Source organism: Bubalus kerabau, chromosome 3 (assembly GCF_029407905.1).
Source record: "Bubalus kerabau isolate K-KA32 ecotype Philippines breed swamp buffalo chromosome 3, PCC_UOA_SB_1v2, whole genome shotgun sequence".
Classification (NCBI taxonomy): domain Eukaryota; kingdom Metazoa; phylum Chordata; class Mammalia; order Artiodactyla; family Bovidae; genus Bubalus; species Bubalus kerabau.
Window position 1 is genome coordinate 87,545,808 of NC_073626.1, and position 14,293 is coordinate 87,560,100.

The following is a 14,293-nucleotide window of genomic DNA, read 5'->3' on the forward strand; positions in this document are numbered from 1 at the left end:
GGGAGATACCTGACTTCATTTTGGCATAACTCCGAAGGGCAAGTCCAGCTCCACAGCTCCCAAGAGGACAGGCTGAAGTTTTAGCTGCATTTTTGTATCAGTTTAAATAACTTCCTCTGACCAATCCTGTCTTTTTTTTTTTTCTTATAGGCGTATCCCCTGAGGCCGCATCCCCAAAACTCTTTTGCACAGTCTGTTTTCAGAGATCCAATCAAGATACTTCCCGGCACTCCAAATGCTTTGTGAGGGGAAATATCTCTGGTTGTGACCTTCACAACACCCTGCCCCCCAGCCCCATATGCACACACACATGTCCTCTACTTACCCCACTGTAGTCTCTGGTTTGTGTGACTTCTTGAATGTAAAATTTTTCCCACTTTTCAGTTTATAATCCAGCTCAGCAGAACCAAGCAAGGGTAATATCTTTTAATTGATATTTACCTTGAATTTAGTAGTAAAATGATTAAGTAGTCAAAAGTTCTAAGAGTTTGTGGAAATGATGAGAAATTAAACCAAGGGAATGGGGAATTTGTAATTGTGAGGAAATTCAGTGATTTAGCAATATATTGGTAACTTTTTAGAAATATTTGGGTTTTCTGCAAGAGAAGTGCTGTTTCTAATATTCCTAGGTATAGTCTTAAATTAGTGTCTTGTTTCATGTCAAAATTAGCACAATAGTTTTCTTCCAAATTTTAGATTAGAATCAGCTCTGGTTGAGTGAGGGAGGTGAAGAGAGAGAGAGACAGAGAAATAATTCAGATTGGTGAAAATTTCTCAGTTTGGAAAATTTGATAAAACCATTTCCTAAAGTCCCATTACTGCAGGAGATAGGGATAGAAATGTAGTTGTGATCATTGTAATTCTGTGAGAACTGTGATTAGCTAAAAGTATATGTAAAGAAACTCAAAACTGGAAGGAATATTAAGAGTCAGCTAGTCTTAGAGGATTCTAAGGGAGGTTAGTGGAGGAATTTCAGATGGAGGAGATTTTGTTATTCAGCCTTTGAGATTATAAAAAATGTGTGTATGCATTTATCTACATTTATTTAGAGGAGAGATTTATGATTCTCAATAGATGGTTGTATGAATATTTATGGAACAAAAAAACATGAAATCTGGGGTAAAACTGAAATTAAATCAAGGAAGCTGCTGTTTTATTTTGATTTTACCACCCTGATTCCCTATTTGACCCTGGGCCAAGTATTTAACATTTTTTCATATATAGTTTAAAGTCATAATTATAGGTTTCAAAACAGAAGGACACTGGGAATATCTGTATCTTCTTGGGTGAGATAGAAACAGCTCTTATTTAAGTGTTAGCACAAGGTGTATGAAGATGAAGCTTACAAATTTATATTCAGCAGTTTCATAGAAGGTACATGTCCTGAGAAAGACATTGTCATGATAGTAAATTATAAGTTCATGTATAGTAGAAATATCTCTCTCAAGTGAAAAATAATGCCTTTAAACAAAATTATGTTCATGTCAGTAGTTTATCAATACATATCATTGTTTTAGGGAATGTGTTAAAAGATGTATAACTCCCCCGCCCCGATTCTATTGTTATTATTTCAGACTTATTGAACGTTTTAGTAGATAGTAAGCTAAATAGTATCTCTTTTAGTTATTCAAATTAGAAAGCAAATATATTAAAATATGGAAGCAACTTACAAGGCTGTTTTTTAGTGTTAAGAATCATAGGATTATACTTATCTATGTTTTATATTTGATGCCTGAGAGTACTAGCATTGACCAAAATTCTCAATGTTTATTCTTTCCGGATGAACTGAGGTTAGACAACTAAATCTGTAATGCAATATAACATGGTCATATTAACCTAGTGATGCAGAAAAGACCATCTGTACCACCTTGGATATGACGAAACCGTAGGAGCAATCTAAATGCCTTGTGCAGTCATTAATTTAAGAAAGGCAGGGAATTGTTTTTAAACGTGGAGGGTAATGTAATGGATTAAAAATGAATAAAAGTAGGCACTGACCTCAGTGCATTGTAATAAGCTTGCAGAATTGATTTGTAAACTGCTTTATAAGTCAATTCCAAGTGCATTAAAGACTAATCAAATGACTTTGATGCAGTTCACTGATTTTTAACTTGGCAATTTACTTGAGCATATAAAAGTTGTTAGTAGAATTATACAAGAATGCTTGCAAAATAGATACTGTGATGTACTGTTATTTAATCATATGCACAGAGTGATTACTGTCACCTACTAATTAATCCAGAGCTTAATGTTGAATGTACCTGGAATTTGTGCACTGTGTCCTTTGATCAGAAAGATAAATTCTATTTCAATTATATTTGCCACTGTTAACTACTAGCACACAAAACCTAACAGTAAGAATTTAGCCTGCCTAATTCTAAAATTTTCTGTAATTGGTATTTTATATAAAATTCACTAGATGATGAGGCATTTGAAAACATGTCTGCGTATGCTCTAGAATCAGAAAGATAGCAATTAATAACCTCTGGGGAAAAGGTGACAATTAAGAGCATGTGTTGTGTTAGGCATATAGGGCATGATATAAACTTCACCATTTTCATCAGCTGTTGGATTCTACTCAGTTATTTTGGTGAATATGAGTAAATACAATTCCAGGAGGCTGTGTGTATATGCTAAGTTGCTTGAGTTGTGCCCTACTCTTTTCAATGCTATGGACCATAGCCCACCAGGCTCTTCTGTCCATGGGATTCTCCAGCCAAGAATACTGGGGTTGGTTGCCATGGCCTCCTCCAGGGGATCTTCCCAACTCAGAGACTGAACCTCCTTCTCATGTCTCCTGCATTGGCAGGCAGGTTCTTCACCACGAGCACCACCTGGGAAGTCTACTAGGAGGCAAAGATGATCTAAATAAGTTGGTCAGAGCAATTGAATATCTTAGTTTTGCCACAGTCAAAACTGAAGCACATTATCAATTTAGGATCTGCTAGTGAAAATTCATTTACCATGCTCAAGCATTCTGTTAGAACTGGGATTTTGTGAGCGAAGTAGACAGAGGCCCTGCCTACAGTCCACTAGGGAAGAGAAATGTTAATCAAAAAATCAGTAAGTGTACAACTACGAGCTGTTGTGAAAATTACAAAGGTGATACTAATAGTTCTGAAGGAAAGAAGAGCTTCCCATAGGAAATGACTTTGGAGCTAAAATCTGAAGGCTGTTATTATAGATTATGTATAACTGAATCACTCAGCTGGACCTGAAACCGCTGCTGCTGCTGCTAAGTCGCTTCAGTCGTGTCCAACTCTGTGCGACCCCATAGACGGTAGCCCACCAGGCTCCCCCGTCCCTGGGATTCTCCAGGCAAGAACACTGGAATGGGTTGCCATTTCCCTCCAATGCATGAAAGTGAAAAGTGAAAGTGAAGTCGCTCAGTCGCCTCCGACTCTGTGCGACCCCATGGACTGTAGCCTACCAGGCTCCTCCGCCCATGGGATTTTCCAGGCAACAGCACTGGAGTGGGTTGCCATTCCCTTTTCCACACCTGAGACTAACACAACATTATTAATCAAAGACTTCCCTGGTGGCTCAGATGGTAAAGCGTCTGTCTACAATGCGGGAGACCTGGGTTCGAGCCCTGGGTTGGGAAGATCCCCTGGAGAAGGAAATGGCACTCCACTCCAGTACTTTTGCCTGGAAAATCCCATGGAAAGAGGAGCCTGGTAGGCTACAGTCTATGGGGTCGCAGAGTCAGACACGACTGAGCGACTTCACTTTCATTAATCAAAGAACATGCCTGCCAATAAAGGAGAGGTAAGAGACAAGTATTTGATCCCTGGGTTGGGAAGATCCCCCAGAGGAGGGCATGGCAACCACTCCAGTATTCTTGCCTGGAGAATCCCATGGACAGAGGAGCCTGGCAGGCTACAGTCCACAGGGTTACACAGAGTCCAGACACAACTGAATTGACTTAGCACACACACATGCATGCTCCAGTATAAAATATTTTTTAAGAAGAAAGAAGTGCAACAGATTTCCATAAAAAGAAAATCCTAAAGGATGTACTGAGTAGGAAGAGTGAAAATTATCAAGCACAAGGAAGCCCTGAATCTAAAAGAAGCATAGACCTCTGGAAGAATTATAAAGTTCATATGGCTGGGTCCTAGAAAGGAAAGAGGAAAAATTAAGCTTCAGATAGTAGAGTTAGTATTATCTTCATGCCCAAAGCAAGAACTTACTGGGAGCAGTAAAAGATTAAGCAATAGTCTATGTGGTCAAAAGTGGTTTTTTTTTAATATATAATTTTTAAAGGATGGACAATATGATGCACATATGGAAAATGATATGTATCTTATTGCAAGAAATCCAGTGAACCGTGATTATCTCCACAGAGTGAGAGCAATGGAGATAAAGAGAAGTAAAAACATTAAAAAGATATTCAAGAGGTAAAATGAACACAGCAGATTAATTGGATATGAAGGACGGAGTAAGACAGAATAGTAACTACTAGATTAGCACTCATCTCAGGCTTAGACAACTAGATGGACTGTGATGCCATTCACTGAAAAAATAAAGAGTTGGACTTGGAGGATAGATCATGAGATCAGATTTGTTACAGGATTTTGAGGCGTCTAGAAGACTTCTAAGTGAAGATGCTGATGAGGCTATTAAAAACATATCTTTGGAGGTAAAAGAATAAGTCTAGGCTTGAGTTATAGATTTATGAGTATTTGAACTAAAGAAGGAATTGAAAATATATGGATAGATAAGACCATCCACTGGAAAAGTATACTTAAATATAATGCACAAAAGTTCATAAGTTTTGAGTGTTCTTCCATGTTTTAAAATGATTCTCAATACATTGAGGAGAAGTTCATGGTAAATATATTAAAGACAATGGCGCGTATGACACTTAAAGAACTTAAGGAGGGATTTCTGTGGTATCGAGTGTTTAAGACTCTGAGCTTCCACTGCAGTGGGCATGAGTTTGATTCCTAGCTGGGGAACTAAGAATCCACATGCCACGTGGCATGGCCAAAAGATAGAAAGGAAAAAAAAAAAGAATATAAGGAGGTAGAAAATACCATAGCCCAGATAATCCAATTGACTGACTGGAAACCCAGCATGTGATTGTAAAGCCATGGAATGGTGTGGACTTAGGCCACTGGACTGACAACATAAAGCAGAATCTGCATTTTCTTGTAGACAATATTTAGAAAATCTTTTAATTACACAGTATTGTTTGGATGCTTTCTTTATCCTTTTAGTTTTCCTAGAAATATAAGCTTTACCTTTTTACTATTTTAACTTATAAAAGAATGCATGCTCAATGAAACAAACATTAGAAATATATAAAGAAGAATGCAATACATTTCCCACACTTCCAAACCCATTGACCCAATCAACATTAAAACTGTGGATTGTGTTTTTCCATATCTTTTTCTACTGCCATATGACTTCTATGGGCAAATACCAGGTTTTATTATTCTTAATGAAATAATATCACCATAAACACATTAAATTGAAACTTCCCTTTTCACGTAAAACTATATTTGAGTAACCGTCTAACCAAAGCAGATACATATTCTTGTTTTTCAAGAACATTACAAGATTCCAAAGTATAAAAATGCCATAATTTATTCCACTATTCTCCTTCTAATGGATAATATGATTGTATCTTTTTTTGGTGCATTTGTAATATCCTATAAAAGGGATTTCTGAGTCAAATTAAGTGTATATTAAAACTGTATTTTTTTCACTTTCATAGACATTGTAAGATGATTTTCCAAAGAATGTGTACCAGTTTGCTGTTCCACTAGCAAAGCATCAGAATGCTTGTCAGCATTCTTTGCCAGCACTAGATGTTATGTTTCTTGTTTTCATTTACTACAAGTTGAAGCATGGAAAATACTATCTTGTTTTAATTTGCATATTTTACTACCAGTAAGTTTATGTGTTTATTAGCTAATATTTTATTTTTTAATATTTTCATGTTTATATTTAGTTGCCCTTCTAAGCATCAACCATTCTGAGATGCATATAACATTCCATGCCATATTCTTAGATATTGGAACAAAAACTAATCAAGGCAAAGAAGTTCTCATGTTTACAACCCACTCTGAAACCAAATGTTTTTCAGGAATTCCAAGCAGAATGAGGACTGTTTCATACACAGTTGACCCCACTTTTTCACATCAACACTAGACTAACAATATCATCCAATACAAATCTTTTAGAATATGTCAGGCCAACTCCTTACTCCAACCTCATTCCCTCTCCTCCACTTTCAATACTGCAGCATCCTCCACTCCATAGACCTCCCACACATAGGCACTTTCCTGTGTCTGGCCCTTTTACACATAGTATCCCATCCCTTCGTTTTCTTTCCAAACTGTACTCCAATTCTCGGCTTCCCTTTAAGAAAATGGATGTATAGTGAATATATCTTGTAATTTATTAAAACAAAAAAATCATTCAAATAATGCTTTTGTATCAGTGGAGTATATCTAACCATCAGAAACATGGTAAAATCATTTCACTATTTTCTTACAGCTTATATGATAATTCATATCGGTCCCAGAGACGTTTTCTACCATAAACCACATTCCAACTGTAAATGACTCAAGTATTTGTTAATAACTTTTTACATGGTAGTTAAATATGTGTCAGCAATGTTTATTTGTTTGTTTGAAGGGATATATATCCTTTGTCATGTAATAATGCTCTTTTCCTATCTCCATTTGTAGGGAAACTTTTTGGGTTCAAATTCCCTGGTCTGAGAGTTCTCACTTACAGAAAGCAGTCTTTACCACAAGAAGATCCTGATGTGGTAGTGATTGAGTCATCTAAACACAGTGATGACTCCGTAGCCATGAAGCACTTAAAGTCTCCAACAAAAGAAAGCTGCAGCCCCTCGGAAGCAGATGACACAAAAGCCTTGATACAGCCCAGCAAATGTTCCCCCTTGGTGAATATCTCTGGACCTCTTGACCATTCCTCTCCCAAAAGGCAATGGGACCGACTCTACCCTGACATGCTGCAGTCAAGTTCCCAGCTGACTCATTCCAGATCAAAGGAAAGCATTTGTAGTATACGGAGGGCTTCCTCAGTTCATGATATAGAAGGATTCAGTGTCCATCCCAAGAACATATTTAGAGATCGACACGCCAGTGAAGGTATGTTAGTAATTTTTTTAATATGGAAACTTATATTAAGGGGTAAGGAAAGATAATTTCTGTATTGTGTTTAATTTCAACATTAATTCTTATACTTGTGAAAAAGAAATGTGAGTAGATCTATTAAAAATATCAGTTCTACAGAATTGTTACTGATTTCCTCCTTGAATCCTAGTGACTTTTTTTTTTTCTGGCGTCTTTATCTGAGGCAGAATGATCACTATTATCTGCTTACTTTATGGAGTGTTAAATAATTAATGCTTAACATAAGATCTGTTTAGGTGATAACACTATTATCTCAAACATAATGCATTGTGCTGCATTTAGTAAATAGTCAAGAACTGGTCAAAAAGAGTGGTGCGTGATCATAGGACTATTTTACTGACCATTTCTTTCCAAAAGGAAAAGGTGTATGAAATATGATATACTGAGTGATAAGAAAGCTATACACTAATTGGGAGCAGGGAGGAGATAGGAAGGGGGAAGGGGCTCAACCAAAAGCAACATGAAATGCAAAGTCAAAATTCATTATTTCTCTCTGCCCTCTTCAGGACAACAAAAACAACTCATCATTAACATGATAATGATAATATTTGTTGAGTATTTACATGTGTGAGGCGCACACATTAACATTAACTCATTTAATTCTTATAATAACCTTATGAATTAAAATCTGTTATTAAGTCCAGGATTTAATAGATGAGGAAACTATGACTTAGAGGCATTCCTGGTAGCTCAAGAATCTGCCAGCCAATGCGGGAGACAAAACAGACTAGGGTTCAATCCCCGCATCAGGATGTCAGGAAGCTTCCCTGGAGGAGGGCATGGCAATTCACTCCAGTATTCTTACTTGGAGAATCTCATGGACAGAGGAGCCTGGTGGGCTACAGTCCAAGGAGTTGCAAAGAGTTGAACACAACTGAAGTGACTTAGTACACAAGGCTTAGATATGTTACATAAATATCTGGTCCTAGGTTATGAAGTGCCAGAAAGTGTTAGTCGCTCAGTCATGCCTGACTCTTTGCAGCCCCATGGACTGTAGCCTCTCAGGCTCTTCTGTCCATGGAATTCTTCAAGCAAGAATACTGGAGCGGGTAGCCATTCCCTTCTCTAGGAGATCTTCCCGACCCAAGGATTGAACCCAGTTCTCCTGCATTGCAGGCGCATTCTTCACCATCTTAGCCACCAGGGAAGCCCTTTTAAACCCAGGACTGGTTGCCGGAATCCACAATCCATTCATTCAATGTTGTTCTTCTTTGATGCATGCTTCACAAAACCTTACTGCAAGGAAATGTTGAATCACTGAAACTTCTCCAGGGAGGTCCAAGGTTCAGGGTACCTGTCATGGTCTGTGTATGTGTTGGAAAAAATTTCGAGACATAAGGCAAAATGAGAAGAGAATAAAGTTTATTAGAGTGGAAGACACTATTAGAACAGTGGCTGGCTCAAGGGAAAGCCAAGCCCTTTCACAGCTGGGCAGTCAATTTTTGTAGTCTCAAGACAGAGAAAGTTTCTACTGGAATGGTGGCATTAGGTGATTGGCCAGGATGATACAAGGTGGATAATAGGATGGGTACTTTACCTAATTTGGAGTCATGGAACTGGCTGGTTTTGATCCAGAGACTCATGGCAACAGATGCTTGGTCAGTTCCAGAGATTTTTAACCTCTGACTTTGGTACAGGGCTCCAGACCTATGACCTTGGTATAGGGCTCCACAGTACCCATTGCACGGATGCATTAGTCTCACTTTCTACAGATTTGGGTTCTGGAGAGGCCCACTGTCCTCTCTGTGGTATTTATTCCTGTGAGCACCCATCATCATCCATGCTGCTGCTGGTTTTCTCTTTTAAACATAAAAGATCATGGGTCTCCTTAGTGTAGGATACTGGACACTTACCCAGCTGTCCATCGTTTTTTCAAACTTCATTTCTAGCCCCTGCAAGATTTCCTCCCCTTCTATATACTCAATTCTAAACCTGAACAAAAATAATCACCTTTTCCCAAAAATATCTCATGCATTTTCTTCCTTCATTGCTTTGTTATGCTGGGAATACTCATGCGTACTTTGTCCCTCCTTACACTACTACTCATAGCCATAAGGATCCGTTTCTCCTTTCCAAACCAGAATTAAATGGTTTCATACCTAAGTGTGTAAAACAGTGTTTACATATATGATAGCATTTCTTATTATTATTTCTTATTGTTCTACATTTATTCCACATTTTATGTCTTTCAATGCTATTAGATATACACACAAATAATGATATTGTTGAGAACTTCTCTAGTGCTGGAATTCTAGCATGCTTGGCTCCATGGCTTTGGTTTCAAGCACAGTCACCTATTTCGTGGTAAGAACTCAATAAGCATTGAGGTGACTTTAAGAGCATCATGCTCATGAATTTTGTTACAGAACCATACACATCAGGCAATAATGAGTTATGTGTTCATTAGTACTCTGCAATTTAAACAAAAATCATAGGATTGAATCATGTGAGGGATCTCTATTTAAAGAGTGCAGTGAAGTAGAGAAGACAGAAGAGGTGAAAGAAAATGAATTAACAAGAAAAAATTCAAAGAGAGATAAATCAGTATCACAGAAATAAAAAGAACAGTTTTCTATAAGATGGATTTGATATGGTACAAGAGCAATTAGCGCATCTCTTTTATTCTCTAGTCCAAAGAAAGTCAAAAGGAAAAAGGAAAATAAAGTCAAGAACAATTTTCAAACTGGATCGTCTAAAACTTTGTACCATCTAGTCACATTATGCTCATTATCTCCTGACTAAAAGAAACTTCTGAAATTTAGTCTTTAAGCAATGGATCCTATAGCTGAACAACAGTAAATCCAATATAATAATTCAAATGTCCAGCATATATTTTAATTAGTCAGTCCACTTAGTGTAGTCTTCTTTAGCAAACATACTGACTTTTCGGAGACTGGCCTTATTGCCTAGAACCTGAGTTACAGTGCAATAACATTCAGAAACAATATTAAATGATGCATATTTGGTGCATGGTACAGACTTAACCTGTGTTTTGACAGCGGTACTAAGTTAGATCAGATTTCATGATTTAACTTTATTGTTTTCAATTTTATGTAGTCTCCATTTAGCACACAGTTACTGATGCAATTATGGGAAGAGGATGTGTTAGTATTTTGGGTTTCTCAGTTCAGGTTCTATTTATGGACAGGATGGACAATTGAGATCATCCTCAATTTTTATTCTCCCACCCAAGCTATGTTATTTTCAAAAACGGTATCATTTTTTTACAGATGCTAAAGTCAGCTTCTGACTACCAATTGATAATTCAGAAGGTATTTTGTACTACACCATTAGAGCAATTTTAGATACAAAATCTCTAATTAGTATAGAAGAAACTACAGCTCCTAAAGCTTTATAATTTAATATGCTTTAGAAACTGAGGCACTGATGGGAGATGGAAAGCTTTTAAAACTGATTTTAATTTTATGACTCTATAATTATTTAATGGTTTCAATTGTTGTCTCTTCACTTAAGAGGAAAAGTCCCTCCTACATAGGTTATTTTATAGAACTTGAAATAATTTGCAAATATATCAGTGCATATTATTTAACATTATCTTTTCACCTAATCTAAATTACCAAATACCTTAGAACCAACTCAAACCATTTGTGGTGAAGGACCAAAATTTTTTGGGTTTGTTTTTCTATCTACCACATACCAACCAGTATATTTGTAAATACAGTAATAATGCACTATATGGAAAATGAAATTTTAAAAAATAAACATAAAAATATAAGCTCCAGTTCTTGTATTATTAAATTGAACAGATGTAAAATTATTCTGTCAAACTGCTACAAGACTCTAAATGCTTACTCTAATCTCTGCACTTACACTGTCATGGAGGAATAACAAGCACCAGCGCCAAGACCACATGCTTTGCTTCAGAATGTCGGTGCAGCACTAACTGTATAATAGCACTTTGGGGCAGTTGTCTTTGGAACTTACAGTTCTTTACATGTAATTTCCAGGTTGATGAATAGAGTTATACTGTTTAACTACTTGCTCGCAAGCAGTTATTACTTTCCTAATGATTGTTGAGCCCAACTTCTGATGGAGATAATTAATTCCTTGTAATCAAAGTCTCTTCCATTAGCCCTATTTGCTTCTTATAGTCCCTCAAAGAGGGCAGAGCACTGACATATAAGGTCATTATTTTATTTGTGCATCTCTGTGTGAGATAATGTCTGTGACAGTTCAGTATACCACACTATTGAAACTGCTTCAGTTGTTGAATGTGAAACAATTATGGTATATCCCAAGATTTTAAATATGAATAGCATTAGCATGTGTGTTGACAATATATTTTTCAAATCTTGGTTATATTTGAAAGTTCCTAACATGATGTCATTAATATTAAGCTTCTTTGTTTCAAAACTAGTAACGAATATTTTGTTAGTAGCAATATATAACAGTGTCAGATTGCTATTCTCAAAATAAATCTGAAAACACTCCATTTTGAAATTTGAAAACAAACCCGTTATAATATAAACAAATTTCCTAAAATTTCTAGGTATTACACTGAATGTAATTTTTAAATCTCACATTACCTTTAAACAGTCTAATCTTTCACTGATTTCTTATAATTATTTTTGCCTAAGCATGGCTCTTAGAGTGCTGTTTCATATTTTCAAAATATACACTGAAGAGCATTTGTGAGATGGATTGTTCATAAAATTGTGATTAATAATTCAAGTTGGTTTATTAAACCATTGTTTTAGAACCATTTTTTATTAACACACTAGTTTATAATGAAAAACATTACTTAACATACAAAATGCTGTGTAGTTCTTTGTAAGTGGTGGCTGAAGCTACACTAAAATTGATTCTGACAATGTTGAAAGTTTTTATCCCAACTCTAGGCATATAGATACGGCTTTCTCCAAATAGTCACAATTATAATATCTGGATCTTGAAATCCTTTGAAATTAAGTGAGATTAATGTTTCACATATTTGAACACAGATGCTTATGATGGCAGATATTATTTTTAGCATATGCATCTTCCTTGGTTGAAGAATACAGAATGTTAATTTCAAAGATACATTTTCAACCATTGCATCCTATTTTCTCTGATTGTTGTTACAGAGGTTATTCAGTGCATATAACATAATTTTAGTCTTCATATTTCTCTCTTTTTTTCCTTACGTGCTCAAAACAGACAATGGTCGCAATGTTAAAGGTAATGTATGAACTCAAGTTTCATCATCTGATGCTTAAATTGCCCCCTTACTCGGCATGTTAACTTGCCTGCTGTATGCCCTGTTCAATGCAACATCATGCTGCCCTTAGTGAGTCCAGGTGCCTGGTGGAGACATCATGGCTTGATTTTGGTGGAGATGTTGTTACTTTCTCAACTGTGTCACCAAAATGATTAAGAACTCCTTTTCCCTTCAAGGAGTATAAGCCTAGGTTGACAATGAAGACTTCCTAAATATTTGAATAATTTGGAAAGAAGCAAATATTAAGCTAAATATATTTCAGCCAAAAAAAAAATCTTTTTTGAGTACCAGATTAAATAAAATAAAGTGCTACATGACAGCATCACTTCACTTGTTCCTCTTTTGTTTCCTTAAAACTAGTGTCACGTTCCTGGATGGCAGGGGGTATGGTTTTAAGCTTACTGTAGTAGTAAACTGTATATGCATGATAGTCATTTCCTATTTTTCTATATAACATTTCAATCATTTTTAATTGTGTCCTATATAAGTCTGAAATCACTAGCATGACCTAAAGCTAATGTAGGTTTAACTGGGCAATACCTGTGAATAAACCTGGATCTGACTAAAAATAGAAAATTCACTTCAGTGTTTCTACTCTGTTGTACTAGATGCAAAACCCACAAAATATAAAACTCATATTATTCTCCTCCAACTGGAAACTTTTGGAACTTAGTCCCGTAACATACGCTGTGCATGCTTCCGTGGGTGTCCATATGCTGCAGCTACTCATCTGTGCATGTGTGTTGCATGGACACGTCTCCGTCAGTGACCATCGTTACTTAGAGTTCGCTGTTCTGGCCTCTTTCATATGTCACTTTACTCTGATCACTGTGAAGTTTTGTATATTGATTTCTCAAATGCTTCCCTAATTAATTCAGAGCTGGTGATGATTATGAATTGAGAGCACTAGAAACTAAAGATGTTTTCTCATCAGCATCCCAGGTAATTTGAAAATAAGAGAAATCATGGCAGCTTCTCTCCATCCTAACTTCATTTTCTAAGTATTTCAAAAAGGGTCTGTGCAGGTGACCTCCAATCACAGGATGGAATTTCATATACATGATTGTTTTATCCTTGGCCTTTCCACTGAGATTTCTAAAAGGGAACAAATTAGTGTCAGCTGTGGGTAGTGATTTGAGTTGATATAATTCAGAACATAACCTCAAAAAACAGAGTACAGACAGCTCATGACAACTGGCCTGTGTGAAACATGACTGGCTTTAGCATTTAGCAATTAGCAATAAATTATTAGACATTAATTTTCCAGTGATCTTTAAATGCATGAGAAACAAATATAATTTTCCTCAGTAAACAGAAAATAGAGCTTACTAATCTTCAGACTAGTAGTTCACATAGTTTTCATGTCATTCAAACTACATTAATTCATTTTTTTCCTTATAGATTAAGCCATTTAATCTCCAACCCATTCCTCAGTCCTCCATTTTTTAATAGCAATACTCTGAATAAAGACAAATCATAAAAGTCAGAATTTGGGATTAGGAAACTCTAACCCACTCTAGAAAGTTTTCACATATTAATATTTATAAAGTTAAAAGATAAAACATGAGCGATTTAATAATAATTTAATGTAAATCTGCCCTCCAGTGTCTTTATTATTTGTTCAGGCTCTGATTTTGAGAACTATTTAAAAATATTTAAGTGCCTGGCTCTTTGAGATTTTCAGAGTAATTAGTATGCTAATTAGCCACAGGACAACGCATTAGAAGTGTGCTTTTTAAAATTTTGGGGGCCTTGTTACTAAACCATATTTAAATGAAAATTTTTTAAAATAAAAAAAATTTCTATACATCTTTGTATGCAAATACATAATTATAGTTTTTTTTTCAATGTTGACTTAACCAAAAATAATTTCTTTAACAAACTAAAATAAATGATTTAG

The 14,293-nt window shown here is 35.9% G+C and overlaps 1 protein-coding gene across 1 annotated transcript in view; it reads left to right on the top strand.

The window, feature by feature from the left end:
* The window catches only part of KCNH7 (potassium voltage-gated channel subfamily H member 7), a 526,390-nt gene that overhangs the window by 378,591 nt on the left and 133,506 nt on the right, over window positions 1-14,293 (top strand). The window contains exons 4-5 of the mRNA XM_055572409.1: window positions 6,702-7,130; window positions 12,333-12,353. Of these exons, the coding sequence (XP_055428384.1) occupies window positions 6,702-7,130; window positions 12,333-12,353 (450 nt within the window). The remainder of the gene's footprint in view (window positions 1-6,701; window positions 7,131-12,332; window positions 12,354-14,293) is intronic.